At 39.4% G+C, this 21,832-nt stretch overlaps 2 protein-coding genes across 5 annotated transcripts in view; both read left to right on the forward strand.

The window, feature by feature from the left end:
• Window positions 1–21,832, forward strand: part of LOC123671562 (CCR4-NOT transcription complex subunit 6-like) — an 83,447-nt gene that overhangs the window by 14,204 nt on the left and 47,411 nt on the right. The gene's annotated exons all lie outside the window — the stretch shown is intronic.
• Window positions 15,761–18,626, forward strand: LOC123671564. Its single transcript, XM_045605478.1, has one exon. The coding sequence runs from the start codon at window positions 16,056–16,058 to the stop codon at window positions 17,022–17,024; it is 969 nt and encodes a 322-aa protein (XP_045461434.1). The 5' UTR covers window positions 15,761–16,055; the 3' UTR covers window positions 17,025–18,626.

The raw sequence follows: 21,832 nt of genomic DNA on the forward strand, positions 1-21,832 counted from the left end.
GATCTTGGAGGCCAATTCACAGGTCCAAAACGTGAAATTAGGCGGTCACCATCACCTGGACCTGGACATCATGGTTGTTCAATTCAGGAATGAAAAAGTTAGTAAACATGGCTCTATACCGTTCATCATTGACTGTAACGTTCTGGCCATCATCGTTTTTGAAGAAGTACGGACCAATGATTCCACCAGCCCATAAAGCGCATAAGTAGAGTCGAGTAATCTTATACCTTTGAAATTGTAGGCGTGTAAAGTATACCACAGTACAAAATATGAAATGCGAAGCATTTTGAAAATTATTCATGTCATGTCTTGACAAAAAAATAAAGACTACTGACTAGGCTATCCGACAAGAAAAAAAAACTCAGGGCATGTCATTTGAAAAATGGACTTATTGAAATTTTTTCAAGGTCATTTTAAAAAAAGCAGCGACTTTCGAACCATCTGTATAGTGATACTTAAATTTGCAGAAGACTTGAAAACATTTCGAGAATTTAATAAAAAATAAATCGTACAATTATCTCGAATATTTTCCAGACATGATCTTTGGTTCAAACCATCATAACCATGAAATTTTTCGAAATGATTTCGAGTATGATATGAAAATTGGGCATTCCCATTTGAAAAAAGGGTGGTATCTTGTTTCGACCAGCTTGTAGAGTCAAAAATAATTTAAACTCGTGCTCTGAGTGCTGCAAAATTTCCAACAGTTCTCGACCAATCGAGTACGATGGATTCACCCTGTGTATGAACACAAAGTACATTTCGAATTCGTACAATTTTACATTTGATATCAAAAATATTGAAAATTCTATTAAAAAAATACAAAGTTTCGAAACCTCCATCAGTTCATTTGGTTATTTGATTTAATAGCGATTTCAGCGCTGTCATCTGGGCCCGGAACTTATTGACAGACGCGGTAAAAATAGAATATAATTATTTCTGACATCTGCCTCAAATTTTCGGATCATTTCCTGTGTCGGACCCCCCAATTAGAAAACAGCTGATTTCTATCAGCGATATTTTCGACGTGTATCGAACATTCGCTTATGCAAATCGATCTAGATCGGAGAAAGGCCGTCATGTATATCTCGCGAGATCCGAAACTAGGCCAATTCTCGTCGGCTCTTTCTCTATCTCTACGCGGGAGAAATAGGCCACTTCACCAGGTCCTAGATCGCCTATTATGCTGATTTATCATCGTATCGCCAGATATAGGAGCGAAGATCGCCGAACGTGAGAAACGGTATTGTTCCCGACAATGGCGATCGTTTGTTGGAACAACTAGTTTGATAACAGCAGGCGGCGATTCATACCGTTTTTTTTTCGTCCGATAGTCAATTAGTCTGATTGGATGGAGAGATACAGAGAGAGTTTCTTAGGTACGATTGTTTCCGAGGCTAATTGGAGTGTGAGAACAAGGTGGGAGGGTTTGACACTTCGTATGGGATTCTAGAAGGAGTGTATAGCTAGGTTTATTATTTATGGGGTAATCGAACACACTTTGAAATTTGCGATAATGTGATGGTTTGGTGTTACACCTCTAGCAGGGTTGTCTCTGGTTACAAGACTAGCCTAGAGAAGGGTTCCATAAAACTTTGACTGATCGGACTATGGAAGTGTCAAAAATTAACTGAATGAATTCCAGTATCTGGGATGGCTCCAAGGAGGTTGCTTCCTCACTTCTACAAGTCTCTTGTCTAAAGCTTTTTTGCGTGGGCTAGCGATAGCGAGGCATTCCGTCACCAGTTGATCCGGAGTTTCTTCCTCCTCCCACAGAATCTGTACTCGTCATTTGCTGCTAGACCCATTCTCATGAGATGCTTCCTGTTGCGGCAACGCCTTCTGTGGAATCCAATGAGGAGGTATAGCATATTCTTGCTAAGATCCAGATACTTCTTAGATCTCGTACTTTCGTTTAGTTTCTCTAGTGTTTCTCTTTCGTTTTTTCCTTCTCCTTCAACTCTTTATTGTAGGTACTCTTACATATTCCATATTAACGTTTTGGGTCAATGAAAGCAGTTTGTTTTCCTTTTCTGGCGAGTGTTTTGGCCTCTTCATATCCTTGTTATTTTTGCCTATTTCATGGAGTTTCCTTCGGCACTCCAAAACTATCTTAGAATCGATGATATGTGAGCTATATGCTTTGATTGAAGCCTGACTGTCAGAATGTACAGACACTTGAACAGCGGCCTAACGATAGTGAGCATACTCCAAGCCATATTCCAGCGCCAATTCCCGTCGTGGTTGTAGAACCATCTGTGTACCATTTGGTGGTATTCTCTTTGAGAACCTAGATTGAGGACTCCTTTTCCCAATATTCGTTCATGTCAATCGCACCCTTGAAGTCTATAGAACTGTCTATATAACTAGTTGCCCTACTTGAAGAATATTTTTAATTTTGACGAAACGTCGTTTGCAATTTTCTCATGACAAGAACTTCAGCCGTAACATCGAACCCTAACAACTGGAAAGGTATATAGATAACTCGTGTATCTTGAAAGGGCAAACTCAACGTTTCCAACAGTTGAGAATCGCGTCTCAATTTCTCAATACAACATGGACAGATGGTCGTCGATTACAGCTCGATTGGCACACATAGACCGCACGACAAAAACTGGGTACGAACAACTACCGTGCCATTGGCCAACAATGCGCCTTTACGTAACATTACGGAAATAAAGGTGCGACGACACGACAATACTTTGTCGACGATACCAATTCTACATAATGCCGCAGGTGTTGCCGACCGAATCAAACAGATAAGTCAGCATTTGCCAAAAATTTATCAAAATATAAAGGGGTTTTTTTTTAGAGCTATAGAACTTTAAATTGCAATAAAACAACGATGAATTATTCGATTGACATGAATTTCATTTATCCGCAAGATAATCTTGTGGCATTAAATTTTAAATATGATTTCTGGCATATGACCGCCACGGCTGGCTCGGATGTAGTCCAACCTGGACGTCTAATTTTCGATGAATTTTTCCAACATTTGTGGCCGTATATCGGCAATAACACGGCGAATGTTGTCTTCCAAATGGTCAAGGATTTGTGGCTTATCCGCATAGACCAATGACTTTACATAGCCCCACAGAAAGTAGTCTAGCGGTGTTAAATCACAAGATCTTGGAGGCCAATTCACAGGTCCAAAAAGTGAAATTAGGCGATCACCAAACGTGTCTTTCAATAAATCGATTGTGGCACGAGCTGTGTGACATGTTGCGCCGTCTTGTTGGAACCACAGCTCCTGGACATCATGGTTGTTCAATTCAGGAATGAAAGAGTAAGTAATCATGGCTCTATACCGATCACCATTGTCTGTAACGTTCTGGCCATCATCGTTTTCGAAGAAGTACGGACCAATGATTCCACCAGCCCATAAAGCGCACCAAACAGTCAGTTTTTCTGGATGTAACGGTGTTTCGACATACACTTGAGGATTAGCTTCACTCCTAATGCTGCAGTTTTGCTTGTTGACGTAGCCATTCAACCAGAAGTGCGCTTCATCGCTAAACAAAATAAAATGGACGTAGTGCGATACGTATTCGTCACAGAACCATTATTTTCGAAATAAAATTGCACTATTTGCAAGCGTTGTTTAGGCGTGAGTTTATTCATGATGAATTGCCAAACCAAACTGAGAATAAATCACTTGACAGCTGTTGAATCGGTCGCCGTCTTGAATAGTAATGCCAACTTAAAGTTATATACCTCGAAAAAAAAAACACCCTATAGATCGAGTTCAGTGTGATCGTATCTGCCTGATCGACAGCAATCGGAAGAAGATCCCGTCGTGTGTGGGTAGCCTTGACGACGTTCCTAGGCCCCCGGGGGGTTTCTTCTGCCTCTGCGGCTGATTGCAGCACTTTGGCGAGATGAGGTTATGCAAATCGCCATCTCTAGGATCGTCCCCATTTGTCCACGTCTGCCGGCATTTTTCTCGTCTGCCCGTGATAAATCCCGCTGGGCGAGTGGCCGGATATGACGATATGCAAAACCAACTGGTATGGGGTTTTTATTGGAAACTTCTCATTTGCCAGTTTGACTTCTTCGTTAGGGAGGGGTTTATTGGAGAAATATCTATGCTGTCAAGTCAGGGTCTTTATTTTTTTTTTCGTTTTTGTTGTGTTAAGTAAAAGAGTTTGAATTTTTTGTGTTCAGAGATATGATAATTATACTCTGGAATCGTTCCCTGAAGTTTTCAATTCTTGAAATAATGGGGCGATAAAATATTATTAGTTCATTACACTTCTTTCAATTTGATAGTTTCACATCGATTGGTTTTTTTTTTATTTCCGTTGTAAGATTTCAAAAATCTCCATGTAACTCAGAATCATTGTATGATACAGATAACACCTCGCAGTACTTCTAAAAGTATGGATCTATTTGGTAAAATTGAAAATAAATTATTACTATTCCAATAAATAAAAAATAAAATAATGAATAAGAAAACACTGACTACATAAATACTTATTTGGAGGGAAAATTTTTGGTATATGTTAAACTATCGATTCTATTGAATTACCAACAATGTAGATCTATGGAATTCAAAGCTCTATCAGTATGAGGATCTATCGATCTACCTTACATGCAAATGTATGTCATGGGCTCATCTTTATAGTCTCTATAGATCTATGAACATAGTAGACAAATGAATTGCATAGATCTGCCAATAAGGTAGATCTATGAAATACAATGATCTATTAGAAAAGGATATCTATCGGCTTACCAGATATGTAGATTTATCCGTTTGTCTTTATAATTTTTATCATTCTATAGATCTACCAACTGAGAAGATCTATAAAATAAATCGATCTACCAGTTATGAGTATCGGTCTACCTAATATGCAGAAATACCAACAAAGTAGATCTATGTAATAGATAGATGTACCAGTAATGAGGATATATCTGTCTACTTTGTATGGTTCGTTTTTGTACATTAATCACTATAGACCTATCAATAAAGTAGATCTATGAAATACATAGATCTACCAGTAATGAGGATTCATCGGTCTACCAGATATGCAGATGTATCGGTTCGTTTTTATAAATTGATCGCTATAGATCTACCAATAAAGTAGATCTATGAAATACATAGATCTACCAATAATGAGGATTCATCGGTCTACCAGATATGCAGATGTATCGGATCGTCTTTATAGATTTATCATTCTATAGATCAACCAACAAAAAATATCTATGAATTACTGATATGCAGATGTATTGGATTCGTTTTTATACATTGGTCGCTATAGATCTATCAATAAAGTAGATCTATAAAATACATAGATCTACTAGTAGTGAGGATTCATCGGTCTACCTGATATGATTGATTACTCTATTGATCTACCAGCTTAAATAATTTTCTTATAGATGTGACTAAACTATGATTATTATTAATAATATGTGTTTTCTTTGTTTTAGGTAAGTTGGATCAGTTTTTTGGAAGATCACCATGTTTGCGATATACAGAAGTCCCTATAGATACACTTACATCGGTAAGTCGACGTAATTTATGTTTTTATCAATCGACGTAATTTCTATTCGATAATGTCGACACGATTTTAAAATTTATTCGCGCCGTTACGTTCCTAAAAAATTCCGCTCCAGATTCATAATCGACTCGAATTTTTTGACAATTGTTGCTATTAATTACCGTTGTTGATTAAATTTTATCGACTAGAATATAGGTTGGCCTACGCTCGAATTATAGAGGCCGCAGTAGGCCGTGATTATATTTCATTATTCAAATTGTATTTTGTCATAATTGGGGTCGTCGAACTGTTCGAATTTCGCAAATTTATGCCATATCTCTCTAATTATTTACATTCCACTTGTATGGTCGGATGGTTGCTACGGTTACAATCGAAGGATTGTTGTTGGATCAGCCTGCGTTTGATATTTCCGATTGTGGGTTCTGGAATTGCTCTCGAATATAGCTATTATATTGATACGCATTATTCGTGAATTATGTTGCAATCTGAAAATCGATTGAATTTTTTTTTTGCTCGGTGAAGTTAATTTTGAATTGTGTTTATTGTTCGAATAACTGATTGAATCAACGTTGTGGCCTCTTTTTTTTTTTGTTGTGGCGTCATATTTGAGTGACCATCTTTTCGACTAGAGAGCTATTTTTCATTATCTACCTAAATGTTGGATTTGTCTCTGTTTATAGCAAAATGAACATCAAAATGTTAGAAAATGCAATAAGAAAAAATTTGAAATTGAAAGATATACTGAATCTATAGAGGACTTGCGACGTTCTGACAATTTTAGAAAGTGAGAATTTGTCATGGACATAGCCGGGCCGGTACCTAATATTATTTGACAGTTGACGTAGACGAGAGTTGTAATGTTGAGAATAACCCGTGAAAAATGCCGACATCCAATTTCTCAGTTTGACTGAGCAAGAATAGATCATAAAGCTTTGCCGAACCACCAGATTGCGCAACACTTGTAAAGAACTTTAAATAGCAATAAAACAGCGATGGATTATTCGATTGACATGAATTTTATTTATCCGCAAGATAATCTTGTGGCATTACATTTTAAATATGATTTCTGGCATATGACCGCCACGGCCGGCTCGGATGTAGTCCAATCTGGACGTCCAATTTTCGATTACTTTTTCCAACATTTGTGGCCGTATATCGGCAATAACACGGCGAATTATGTCTTCCAAATGGTCATGGGGTTATGGCTTATCCGCATTGACCAATGACTTTACATAGCCCCACAGAAAGTAGTCTAGCGGTGTTAAATCACAAGATCTTGGAGGCCAATTCGCAGGTCCAAAACGTGAAATTAGGCGGTCACCAAACGTGTCTTTCAATAAATCGATTGTGGCACGAGCTGTGTGACATGTTGCTCCGTCTTGTTGGAACCACAGCTCCTAGACATCATGGTTGTTCAATTCAGGAATGAAAAAGTTGGTAATCATGGCTCCATACCGATCACCATTGACTGTAACGTTCTGGCCATCATCGTTTTTGAAGAAGTACGGACCAATGATTCCACCAGCCCATAAAGCGCACCAAACAGTCAGTTTTTCTGGATATAACGGTGTTTCGACATACACTTGAGGATCAGCTTCACTCCAAATGCGGCAGTTTTGTTTGTTGACGTAGCCATTCAACCAGAAGTGCGCTTCATCGCTAAACAAAATAAAATGGACGTAGTGCGCGATAGGTATTCCGCAAAGAACCATTATTTTCTAAATAAAATTGCACTATTTGCAATCGTTGTTCAGGCGTGAGAGTCTATTCATGATGAATTGCCAATCCAAACCGAGAATAAATCACTTGGCAGCTGTTAAATCGGTCGCCATCTTGAACAGTAATACCAACTTAAAGTTATATACCTCGAAAAAAAACAACCTTTACCACCTCCAAATCCTTCTCTAACATTTTCGCATTAAGCTACGCTCGCACCAGCACAATATGCCATTCACCTTTACGTTACTCTCGACGTTACTATACCAGAGAAAAAAGTTTCCTCGATCGGAGCGATTACATAACCTCATCTCGTACGACCTACGACCTTTACGTACTCCTCGAAATACCAAACGTATATCGTTTCCACAAGTGCCATCGCATCCATTCACGAATGCGAAACACCAACAAGAGAGAACGATAAACCAATCGTCGTGACTTGTAAATGTCAGCGAACGGAACCTTTGGGACGGGCGATAATTTCCAAGGTTTTGCGGAAAAAAGTGCACACTTTCTGTAGGAAAGTGTGCGTCGGTTTTTGCACGACGGGTACGAGGATACGGGCAGGTGGTACCATCAAGGTGGTCGAGACTTTGTCAGTCAGGCTCGATTCAACGTATGTTCGTCTTCATTTCATTTCATATTCAAAGCACTATAGTTTGGACAGTGTAAACACCTGCTGTGGACCAAAATATCAGTTGGGCTCAGCAGTTATGCTATGTAACCATAATCAAGTAATGTAGGACAAATAATTTAATCGGTAACAGTAATGTGGAATGATTCCTGGGGTCACGGAGTCTAGGATTAACCTATATCATCCCACATAGACAATCACAGTTAATAACAACCATCTTCAACTTTTATATCGATTTGCAATGTTAAAACTTCAATTCACTTCTTAGTTTCCCAAACCACAATAATATTTTCAACAGTTACATAAAGTTTTGAGCTCCAAAATGGGACGCAAGGATATGTAGTCGTCTCACCGTAACACAACCATTTTGGAACTGCTGTTCGTCTTATTTCTGACATTCCCAATGATAGGTTGGGTTATACGACTGTATCAAGATTTTTGAAAGTCAAGACAGCACAATTCATTTTCATGACTCATTTTGAATATTTCTGTATCAATAGTACTTAGGCGTACAACTTTGCTTCCGTCGTTTTTTTCCCGGAATTCGTGGCTTTATTGTGAAAAACTGGTTATACATTTATGATTTAAAGTATTGTCCATCGCTGGCCACTACTTTCTCCCATCTTTCGGGCAGCGTACGAATCCCGCGTTTAAAAAACTGGTCATCTTTCGAAGCGATCCACGAATCGATCCAATTTTTTACTTCTTCATAAGACCGGAAGTGCTGGTCAGCCAGGCCGTATGCCATTGATCGAAACAAGTGATAGTCCGAGGGAGCAACGTCTGGAGAATACGGCGGTTCAACATTTCCAAGTATGTCTTGACCACTTTCGCAACATGGGGTCGAGCATTGTCTTGCTGTAAACTCACTTTATCATGTCTCTTGTTGTATTGCGGCCGTTTGTCTTTCAATGCCCAGCTCAAACGCATTAATTGCGTTTCATAACGATCGCCTGTGATTGTTTCAGTCGGTTTCAACAACTCAATACACTACGCCGAGCTGGTCTCACCAAATACTAAGCATGACCTTGGAACCGTGAATATTCGGTTTGGCCGACGACGTGGAAGCATGGCCGGGATATCCCCTTGATTTTCTGTGCTTGTAATTATCGTAATGAACCCATTTTTCGTCTCCAACCACAATGCTTTGCAGAAATCCGTCCCGTCTTTGCCTTGCAAACAGCTGTTCACAAGTAAACCAACGCAGTTCAACATTCTCGGCTTCAACTCGTAGAGCACCCAATTTCCTAGTTTTTGAATCATTCCCATGACTTTCAGGCTTTTTGTGTCACTCCCAATGATCCTGCCAATTCTTGTTGCGTTTGACAGGATAAAAAATGAAGAAGGTTTTTTCGAAAAAAACTTCTTCTGCAGAAATATTCAAAAAAATGTGTGTCCTCGTCCTCGAGTTTTCACCAAGGCATGGCACATTGCTGAAATCTTCATGAAAAAAGCTATCTAATGATGCAATAATATAGTGAGCGTGCCATTTGAAAAAAGGAAGTAGTAGTCTGTTTCCGGTATAACCAGAAGTTGTAGAGATCTAGAGATATTTAAGGGAGAAAGATCATTGTCTCGAAGCCCAACAGCACAAAATTATGATTAGTTTTCCATAAACGTCTAATAGGCCAGCGCGGTGAATCAATCTGTATGTATTTATACTAGAGTGTTCCGTAGAGATAGTTAACTTATTTTTTAATTTCTGTTTTTTATTTTCAATGATAAGCAAGCCCTTAGAGTCGTCCAAAGAAAAAAAATTATAATCCCAATTGAGAATTTTCACACTCATTCATGAATTGAATTGAAAAAAATATCTTCCTATATTGGTCAAGAGCGTCTTTCGGAAACTATCATCTGCGCATAAAAATTCGTACGAAAATCAATTGGTAAACTACATTGATCCTCTTAGATCGAGAACGAGGTCTATAAATTATCAAAACAAAAAATCGAGGAAACAAACCTTCAAAAATACATTTCTCGAGAACTTAACACATACTCTTGAAATTGGGAACATTATAAATTTGTGTATGTTACTTTCTGTAAATGATCATCATAATTAGGCATAAATCTCCGAGAAGATCCATGGCGCAGTGTTTAACTACCGAACTGTGACCTGCCTTTGAGTCTACAGTATTCCTAACTTTTCAATGATTTAAGAAGAAAAAAAATTTGTTTTCGTTGAAGGCATCGTCTGCTACGGTCATTAGCCTCTAACCTAACCATTACCAGACATGTACAACATCCATGACCTAGCCAGGATTCGAACTAGGTACCTTCGGCACCACAGTCGACCTTTCAGTCCACTGTACTACCGAGGCAGTCTTTAAGAAAAATATTAAATCAAACTGCAGTATTTTCAATTCGTCACTCTCTTTCCAGTCCCCTATAAAATTATAAAATGTCCCCACAAAGTTGTACCCAAAACCGCGTACCACCGCCATAGTACCAAAGCGCGGTACTTGATGCGTGCCAAATGACCCCCCGGAACCATTGTAATCGGTTCCGCCATCGAGTAGTACCCAGAGAAACCGAACCTCGTTTCCACTCCCTTTAACGTCGATCACGGCGCGTTCTTCATCTCGTTGAACTCCATGGGACCTCGTCAACGATCGACGATGGCCCCCCCCAAACTGACACACTGAGAGAGAAGAGAGAATTAGGGCCAGCAGACGATAACCGGGTTACGTGAGATGCACCGGCGTATCGACGTCGCATCTAGAATGACGAACTGGTACCGCAAGAGATGCTGCTGCTGCGCCATCGGTATAGCCCGGTTTGGACACGGTACCACTACTTGTCGGTACTGCAAAGTGAACCGGATACGTCTGGGAAGAAATTTGTGGGTACCGAGGGGTCTACCGGTCGTTGTTGTGTTGTCTTTTGGGGGTACGATTGCGGTATGACCCCAGAAATATCATGTAATAATCTAGGATGATTATTCCAATCTGAGTAGTTCGGACACAAAGTTTAAGCCTAGGATTTAGAGGAAGGTTCCTCAATTGACTGAAAAGTTATTGTACAAACCGAAATATATCACTAACACTCGATAATACCTGCTTTGATGTCGGTGTTGGAGTTCCACAAGGTTCAGTGCTTGGACCGCCTCATTTCTATTATTCATGAATTATTCACCAGATCGTATCAACACAGCTGTATTTATCTCTTTGCAGTTGATTCATCATTCATAGCACAAAAGTTACCTCATAAATTATAACATTATACAATCATTTACCGGTCTCCATCAAAATTATGAATATCTACCAATTTAAAAAGATAATTTAAAAGATGCTATTGAGTTAATGGTACAAGACTAACACCTATAGGATTTCCCGTAATGAATAGGTACAATTTCCAATATATTCTTTCGAATGAACAAACATATGTAAACTCATACCCAGTATTGAATAACTTCAGTTAGTTTGGAAATCCTAGGCGGCAAATGTCCGATGAACCTGTAAATTTGATTAGGTCCTTTTTAGTCTTCATGGATTTTTAGGATGTTGTTACCTATACGAGTTAGTCTACTAGTTCCGTTTAGTTGCAGTCGAAATGTAAAATTAACATTTTTCGACAGTTTCAACAACCAATCATAATAATGGTTCCTACTTTATTCAGCGTTGTTGATGTTAATTCTAAATCTGAACGATGGGCTATGCGATGACCTATTACTTAAAAATATGTTTTTCTGAATATTCATTTAACTTATCTTCGACTTGCAATGAAAATTTTTTGACAGTTCTAACAAACAATGAAAATTTGTCATTTTGTGTCATATGAAACAATTTCACCCAATCATGTCAACATTACACTGAATATTTCCCTCCTGTCAAAAATTCTATGTAAATGGAATGCAATTATAGAAAATTAGGGCGAATATTTCCCTCCTGTCAAATATTCTATGTAAATGGAATGCATTTATCGAAAATTACAGCGTATTTGTATTGTAGGAAGCGAAATAGCACTGCGATAATTGTTCTGTTCATAGATGCATAGTTTCTATGAATCTTACACACTTCGAATCATGACATCTATGGAATCTATATCACTTTGACAAGTTAACAGTTTATTCGGGAAAATTTCCTTAAATTTCTGACAGTATTCACAAATGATCACTGATTTTGATAAAACAATTTCTGAACGCTGTTGAAGCGCGTATCTTTCCATGATCAAATGGCATAACCTTTGGAACACAAATGACATAAGAAATGTTAAAAACCAATACAGTGTTGCCATAATAACCATTGTTAATTGTCTCATTCCTATTGGAAAACCCTACACCATCTCTACACACATAGTCTCTGAAATTTCTCAACGGAAATTTGATAAAAACCTTGACACTACGAAACAATCCATCCATTTCTGAAAGTTTCTTACATCTACAGCCAGAATTTCTTCATTTCCTGCAAGTAGTTTTTTCCGTAACGTTCACGAAAATTCGGCCATATCATAGAGTGTCTATTGAAGTGGCCATACGAATGAGAACGGAACAATTAATGCTATGTTTTAACGGAATATCGAACGGTTCGCTCATAGCCCGATAAAATTTACTGTTCAGACGTCCAAACGCTATCCGGCCTTTCGTTTTCGTATATTCGTACGATACGCCCGGGCGAGTCATCCGTTACATTTTTCGACGATAATCAGAGAATACAGAGAAGCGTGTGGGTCTGGCGTAGGTGCAACATATCAAAATTGACACAGATCTCATCTTCAAAATCGCCCAAAATCCGATTTGAGGGAATGAAGAGATAATAAGATCTATTCCGGGAGCGGAGAATACAGTTCTTCGTAACTGTAAAGTGCAACCACGTCTTCTTCGATGACATCGAGAAACTTCAATAAGGTACCATTATGAACCAAAATTAATGATGTTGATATTGCAGAGAAGTTTCTGTAGTCTCTTCATGGGCAGTATAATTTACGATCTACATCTTCCGCCCCATAGATAACTAAGTAATCTTTTAAAAGTGTAAGTCGTCTGAGATCTACACAACCATCACTTTTGAGACATAAGGTTTTATCTTAATATTCTTCTTCTGATTGTGCCTTACTGTATGGATGTTGGCAATCACGTTCATCCACATGACATTCCTGACAGCTGCTCTGAATATTTGAATGGTCATCTTCCCTGTCCATTGCCCGATATTCTTCAGGGTTTTATACAACCTTTCATACTCTTAACGACCGATGCGTCGATATGTCACAGTGGATGAAACACGGCTTCATCATTCACTCCTGAGTCAAAGAGAACTCCAGATGAGGGGAAGCAGTCGGTGAAAGCAAATGCAAAAGAAAAGAGATTATCATTCGCCAAGACGATGCTCCTCACACAAATCGATGAAAACCATGGTCAAATTGAGAGAATTGCGCTTCCAACTGCTTGACCACCCAGCTGATTATTCAGACCTGGCCTCCGGTGGTTACTGGCTTCTTGCAGACCTCAAAAGAAGGCTCCAAGGAATGAAATTTGGCTCTAATGAAGAAGTGATTGCCGAGGTTGGAGGACAATGGATCTGTATATTTTAGCCAAATTTGAACTGTTTACAACATTGCGACCAATAGTCTGTTACACGTACAGACATTGAATTTTGAGGGAATCGTAAAAGAAGCTCTGCTTGTACGCCTGTTAACAAAACCAAATCCATTCTGGGAGTAGAAACACTGCTCAATTTGTAGGAGAATTTAAGAGCTGACAGTTCTAGAGAATCTTCATATTCCACTCAACATGCCCATACATTACCAAACCGGAATATCCTACAGTACTTGCTGGTAGTCTACACTTGGAAATCAGATATATCTACAATACTCATTGTTTTTGGTTGAATCGATCAACTGTAATTCTATTAAATTGGGATAATGAAACACCGGATTTCTTAACTAATATATTGAATTTGGCTGTACAAGTTATATGTTTACCAGGTAACAGCTACGAGCGTACTGAATATGGTACCCCAATTTCCTGGGGATGTTAATTGTCGCCTTGGATTCTGCATACCAAAGCACAATCCAGGTCCCTGATTGGTCCACGTCTTCGTTCCTTGCCCTTCGATGTGACTTCAGGATGACCATATGTAGCGGCAATGTGGCTCCAAGTTCTATTTTTAGCCCTCGCTGTACCTGCAGGGGTTGGTTTTTCGACCTAAATGCGTATCTCTGAATATTCAACTGCCCGTAAAGTTTGTGTGAAATTCACTTGACGCAACACTCATAATGCTGTAGAGCTCCAAGATCTAGTCAATCGCCAACTCAAAACGCTTGAAGTTCCGCCAGTATAGTTTAGCACAGTCCGTCAATCTCTCAAATCTGCTAGCTGGTAATCGCGAAGTCTTCACATCGACAAATATTAATCATCTCCGAAGAGAAAACGTTTACTTTCGTAGCGGTCTGAATCATATGGTGTCACTTTCCAAAACGTGCGGTGATTTCGGCGGCGAGACCAAAGTCGTCGAAGGCGGTCATGCGGAATCGGCGACTGTGACGATTTCACAAGTGAAAGTTCGACCAAGTAGCGGCAGAGCTTGGGATCCTTCGGAAAATCTACAACGTCGGACCAAGATTGATGTCTCATTGTCTTGTGCCGTCGGTTGTTCGTACCAACTTGATTTCGTGTTTTAAAAATGTCATTAATATGTAAAAATTCCCGCAAATATATCAACAAAAAATGTCTCACCAACACTGTTTTATTTTCAGTAGTAATATCCCTAGGACATTGATAATAGACAAGATAAATTTATGACAATCGAAAGCTCGTGCATTGGTAACAAGGGCTGTTACCAAGATACGAGCTTGAGAAATTTTTCACAAAACTATGAGACATTTGTCAATGCAAGAGGGATATTCGGCGGAAAATTCGTTGACAAACAAATTAATGACTTTATTAAAATTTAACTAATCATTAGATTCGTTGCTGTTCTCTACTATAGAATGATAATCTATTACCATTGCATCGTGGGCATCTCTGGCTGATTCAATGTTATAGTCTTTATAGTACTTTTTTGTAAGAGTTTGCACAAATGTTGCACATTGCTTCCTTAGTGTCAACGTTAATTCTTTTAAGATCCTTTTTCATTCAATTCATATTCGTTCGCAGCAAAAATCCATAAATATTTCCCAAATATATTTGTAACTGTATGTTGTATTTCTAGGAATTTTTCTTTGATTAGCGCATTTATAATTTGTGTTATACTTTGAACATACGCATGTCCAAAACGTTACGTTTTGAAATTTATATGGAATGAAGTTGTCAAACTCAATCGTGTTGTCATGGTGATTGATAATTGCACTGAATGCAATTATCGCTGTAATTTTCGATAATTGCATTCCATTTACAAGGAATTTTTGACAGGAGGGAAATATTCATTATTCTTTCATGCAAAATCAGTTTTTGAAGTTTGTCGCACTAACTCAATAACACCCTGTATGAAAGTTTCAACATCGGTTTACCAACAAGATCCAAGTTCGATTCCAAGAGAATGGTACCTTTTTTTCGTTTTTTAAGTACATAGCTTTTTATTGAAAAATCATTGGGTTTCTGGAATATTCTTCGAGTAAGGAGAAAATAAAAAACCTGTGTTGTTTTCACGAAGAAATCTAGAGAAAGTACTCGAGAAATATCACCCAAGTTAGGTGGACGAATGACGTTTTGAAAGGTCTTCATTTCGTGAAATTGTAAACATCGTTTCCGAAGCGCCATCCGAACAACAAAGGACATTCTTTCCGAGAGACCCTGACCGTAGAGAAATCTCCTCAATCGGAAAGTTACACGACTTAACCCGGCCCAACAAAGAACCTCTGCACATCCGGCCGTCGTCGTCGAAACTTTCTACGTCGCGCGATCAAGTTTCGAATCGGAAAAAGTGAAATCGAGCCGACGAAATTCTGACTGTGTCGCACTTTCCAATCACCCCAAGCCGAGAGCGGGCAGAGATCGCCCGAACACGCTCGTCGAGAGAGAGCACAACCCACGTTCCGCTGACCCAGTTGTGTGGGTGGACGTCGTACCGACCGGTCACCCGGAGTCTGGCACATACACACGGAGCGCGCAACCGAAAGTAGGTTAGTACAGGCTCTTTGGAAGGGGCTCTCCGTGGCACACAGCGGTCTGAGCGCGCCGTTCTCTTTCCTCCTGCTGCGGTGTGTCAGTGTGTTCCGATACCTCGTCGTGTCGACATCGTACCGAGACAACCAGGTATGTTACGCGTCTTGCGATGAGCCCTTCGCCAGCCCTACCGCTGGAAGTGGAACGTTACATCGGCGCCTGTTTGATCACCAACCAGAACCGTCAGAAGGCCAAGCAGCAGGGCGTCGAGCCCTTCTACCAACAGCAGCAACAGAGGCTGTACCCTAACAGACAGGCCGAGGAGGCCGGTTACCGGACGCAGAGATGCGGGAGTTTGGACGGCTGGGCCGGAGGCGTGCCGCTGATATCGTTCGTGAACCGAAACAGGCAGAACCAGGCTAGGTCTCAGCCCTACGAAGACCTAAGTCTGGCTCGTCTGGCAGTCCACACCCAAGGAGCACCTCTGATCCTGGCCAAAACGTACAACCACCGGAAGAACCGGCAGCAACGGAATCAAGGGCAGTACCGCTGCCCTTCTGGCAAACCTACGAAGTGCGATGGTCCTAACTCCACCGCCGATACCGTCAGCGTGACCAGCGATGAAAGCTACGGCTCCACCGGCTCCGAACAGTGCCTTCCCCGCATCATAAAACCCCGCAAACGTCGCAAGAAAGACAGGAAGAACCCACCAGTCTTCCACGCCGACGTCTCCAGCCCGGAGTCCACCACCAGCCCCTTCGACTTCCTGGACGCCGAAACACCAAGGTTGCACCATAGCTTCGACGAAGTGGAAGACCTGGACGAAGACTCCAAGAGCACCACCAGGTGCCAATGCAGGTACTGCGACCCAGGCATGATATGGGACGCCGACAAGACGTCGTACTCGTCGTTCCTGACGCCGCCTGAAAGAACCGACGCCTTCGTCTACCCCGACTTGTCAGCGTTAACCCTAGAGGACGACGGCGTCAAGGGTCGTAGAGCCTCAGCGTCCGACCTGGAGGTGTCCACGCAGATCGTGACCTCGCTGAACGGACTGAGGGACCTGGAGATCAAGTTCTTCTCGACCGCCAACGACAAAGTGTACCACCAGAAGGGCGTCGACGTCGAGACGTGTTGAGTGTTGTGCGCGTCTCTGGGATTACGTATCTAAAATGTATGTCTTAACTTATTTATTCAAACCTAAGGAAAAGAAGCTGTGATCTCAATTTACCCGTCAAGGGGTCACGGTGATTGTAAAGTGCAAATCACGATCTTCCAATATGGGAGAGATAGTACTTGAGGTATTGCACCGTTCTCGGATCTGATTTATACGTTCTGCGGTGCCTTTTGCCTGAATTATCATCGGCCGGAGTCGTTTGAGGAAATTCGGATGACGGCTTACGGTTTCTTCTAGCGTGAGAAAGCGTGCTGCTCGACGCTTCTCTGGGGCTTGACCTTTGGGTTCGATTGTTCGAAATGAGGCTCTAATTGATTCGATCGTTCAATTTACGGCGGTTGGTTCCAGTTTGATCGTCGTAGCCCCGGCCTCAGACTTGATCTTGGACGTTTCTCGTTACGTTGAACTCGGTGTAGAAGAAAAAAACTTGAATGAGATTTTGGCAATTAATACCGATGAAAAAAGTTTGTTCAAGGTCTGGGCCACACTTTTGATCTAACGTAATAAGAATAATTCGACCATTGAATTAATTTAATGGATTCGTCGGTGGGAATTTGAATACGAGTAGAGTGGCGCGATACTTGGCGCACAATGAAGGGTTTCGTAGTAGAAACCGAAATAATACTCATCTTAAGTATCGATTGCTGCTGTTTTCGAACATGTAGTTTTTTCTAGGACTAAATGGAAGACAAGTGAGTACTCTCCAATCATTTTTAGCAGTCGTAAATTTTAAGTTTTATCTTCTTTCGGAGGAAGTCTAGACGAGCAGAATAATTGTGTCTCGAATTAAATTTTAGATGGTCTTCGTGGTTAAGAAACTCCAAATGTGTCGAGTCAAGATATTATTCAGCGTGGAATTTTCGTGGATGAATAATCTGTTATATATTTTAATGTAGGGGAATTTGAACGAACGAATAATAAGTATCGGCGGTATTTTAAAACCAATAAATTAGTGAGAATGCCATTTCTGTTGTGGCTGTTAGTTTTCAGGTAGAGCTTGTTGTTTTCCCTGGGTTTACCGATGAATATTCTAATGTTCAACTCTTATATTTTTCTCTAAAAGAATAGTGATGTAGTCCATTCCTTTAAAAAGTATCTTCATGTTCTTTTTTCTAATATCTTTGTTTATTTTCGTTTATTCATCCAAATGATCTTTTTATGCCTGTTACTATTGTCACCTAGAAGCTGTCTATTATTTTAAATTGCCTATTATTTTCAAATTGGACATACCCTGTCTTATTGATGTTCACATCTTCAATTCCTCAAAATTACCGTCTTTTTAACTCCAAAATTACATCCATGTCGAGGTGGAGCTATTTAGCTTCGCTATGTTTTTGAATTTTTTTCCTAACTTTATGAAAAGCCCATTTTCCTTATACAGGGATGATGTTAACTAAACGAAGACTGACATATTTAAAGTAAAATTGTAGAGGTCAGTATATAGATCATTCATCCACACTATTAAGGAACAAGAAAGCAATTTTAATGATTCAACATTCATTCCACTAAAGTCTTATTTCGATATTATTTAGCTTCCTTAAAATTTTCTTTTATTTTTCTATTTAACTTTGTATTTTTCTACCTTGTACCATTTTTCATTTCAAAGAATTTCTCTTATAAACTATTGCATATCTTTCTCTATTTAACTCTGTATTGTTTTCTTTAACATTTTCTCTATTAGTCTCTTCCATTTATTGTTCTACTTTCCCTACTTCGTTTCTGCAATTGTTCATTAATTTTTCTTTCAATACGGTGAGCAATATTGAAATTACCTTCTGTATCTATTGTTTCCTAATTGGACAGTCTACGTATTCTAAATGTTACACATCTTTAATTCATCAAAATTACCGTATTTATAACTCGAAAATTACTCCCATGTTACAGTTCCCTCAAACCTCAATAAGTTGTCGAGAACAACAGCGTTATTACCGAATCGACCTGGTTTCGCAAAACAGTCAATTTTTCGCTCCTCAGGCATATATGCCTCTCGAGGAAGGACTATTTAGCACCCATATCCTCGTCTACGTGAAATTAGAGAGGAGCAATGATAATTACACGAAAAGCCCCATTAGCAAACAGTTAAACGACTATCCAGAAGTATAATGCGGATTATTACCACTTCTAACCGAGATTGCTCCACTGAATCAATTAAGGATTGTTTATAGCGTACGCTCTCCGAGTTGTGGGAACTTAAACGCTGCCTTGTACGTTCACTTTCTCGGTTTTGAAATGCCACAGGTCATGGTTCGCCTCGGTTACGACAGCCGAGATGAAACGGATCGATTTCGAACGTTTTCGGCCCTCTCGATAGCCAGACCTGACGCCGGTCGGTCTTGGTCCGAATCGGATAATTCCCGAGCGAAAGCCCGCATGGAACGAATCGATTTCGAACAATTTTCTCGAATGGCCGTCTTGACGGCCGGACCTGACTCCGGTAGGGCTAGGTCGGAATCGTTATCCGCGGTGAAATTCCCAAGTGAAAGCGTTATGGTCGATATTTCCGCAGGTCATTAGCAGATGGTTCGAGCGATAATACTATCACTATAAGTAGTTAATTGCGTTTCCGGTATACTGAACGAGCCTCGCGTATAATTGGCGTTGGCTGATAAAAAAGAGTTTCAGGATGTGAAGAAGCGATTCCATTTCGCGACTCGTTGTTTATCTTGGTGTGGAGGGGAGGGAATGGTCCGCCGTTGAACTGGTATGACAGCCACCTTACGAAAACCCAACTTGCCCAACGTGGTGTTCACGTATTGGGATGTTGCTAATTTTATGTTTGGCGTCTTCTTGTCTGTGGCGTAAGGAAGCAGCAGGCACGCGAGTAGTTAACGTTCAGCGTAACTTCGAATTGATTAGAAGCATTCTTTAGCATTTGTTGGTAAGAAGCCAGAAGTCGTTGACAGAATACTTAGTTGTCCAAATTCTGAAATATGAATTTTCTCTACTTCTTCATCTTCTTCATCCAAACAAAATCCTTTCATTCTTCCTTTTCACCAGAAGTTGGCGACACATTTATAATGATTGAATCTGAAAACAGAAGAGAAAAGAACCAGAAAGGTTATTAAATGTTATAGTTTCCATTATATACCACATTGAATGATGATGATTGAAATCATCACTCTAAATTGAAGGATAAGAAAAAAATTATATCGAAATAGGTGCTCATTCTCGTATCATACGTTGAAATGTATGATGCCCCGTTCACATTTCTTCTGCTAATACTGAGTTTTATTGACACATGCTCCATGGTTTGAAATAATATATTTATATATATTCTATAGCATTCTCTGTTTAACTTTATCTCTTCCTTACTTTCTTTAACATTTGCTCTTATTAATTATCTTTTAGTAATTCATCGATTATTATTGACAGTCTTTTCCTTCAGTTGTTCAAACATCGTCATAATAATGAAGATTCTGTAATTTTTGTAAATTTGATCGCTAGGAACTGATAATGTTTTTGTTCTGTTCAACTTCAATTTTGTTTCTTACACTTCAGTTTCCGCTTGCGCCAAAGTTACTGGTTACTATAATAAAAAATTGATTTGATCGTTAAATTGCATATTGGTCAAACATACTAGCGTCGCTACGTTTCTGACATTTTTTTCTTACTGTTTGAAAAGAGCATTTTCCTTTCTTGTATTGGGGATGATGTTCACTAAACGAAGACTGACATATTTACAGTATTTACTAACATTGTGAATGTCATAATTTAGATTGTTCATTCACAATATTGGGAAACAAACAAGAAAGGAATTTTAATGATTGAACATTCTTTCCACTAAAATCCCATTCCGATTATTTAGCTTCTTTATTTTCCCTTTTTTTTTCTGTTTAACTGTGTTTTTCTACCTTGTAATCTTTTCCATTTCAAAGGTCTTGCCTTATCAGCTATTGGATAACTTTCTCTATTCAACTCTGTGGTAATTTGAAATATGCTGTTTGTTATTCTGTTTCATTTATTTTTCTTCATAATTTATTTTTTTCTACTTCTCCTGATTTTGAAACAAGTTTATAAGTAAAATTATTTTTCTTCTTATAATTCTTCAATTTCCCCCACTATATTATTTTCAATATAGCTTGCAATTTCGTGAAGAGAAAACATTCTTACACCTATCAGGTGACTTCTCCTTCACTAAAATCTCTCATTAACAATCACTCTGATCTATTACCTGTTGCTTCTATTTTCCTGAACTTTGATCATAACTGCTTGAAAATAATATTTTCCTTTATTGTTCTGAAGTTGATGTTTACCGAACAAATGCTGACAAATTTAGAGTGAAATTGAATATGTCATCAGTGAGAAACAAGAAGAATATTTCAGTGACTGAATATCTTTTCGGCTAATATCTCGTTTAATTTTTTTTTTCATTTTTTTCGTAATTTCTTTTTCCATACTGCTTTTTTCCATTTCTTGTAAGCCTTTTTCTAATAACTATCTTCAAACAGCCTCAAGTTCTTTCTTCACAAAGAGCATTCACTTAAAGCATGTTCCCACAACCTCACCTATCTACGATCTCTCAATATTCATTTATCCTTCTGCGACCTCAGATATGCGGTTGCATAACCCTCAAGCCGCCCTGATACGCCTCCCGTCGTCGAGAGAAGAACGAGATCAAGTCCGTTGCGAAACGAGAATCGGGATCGACAATTATTTAGGATTTTTTTTTTGTACGAAAGCTATACGTGCGCTGAATCGTAATACCGTGGTCAAGGATCCTTCTCCATGTGCCTTTGCGTTGTTGAGCAAGAAGTCGGTTACGCGTGAAC

The sequence above is a fragment of the Harmonia axyridis genome, chromosome 1, assembly GCF_914767665.1.
Source record: "Harmonia axyridis chromosome 1, icHarAxyr1.1, whole genome shotgun sequence".
NCBI lineage: Eukaryota > Metazoa > Arthropoda > Insecta > Coleoptera > Coccinellidae > Harmonia > Harmonia axyridis.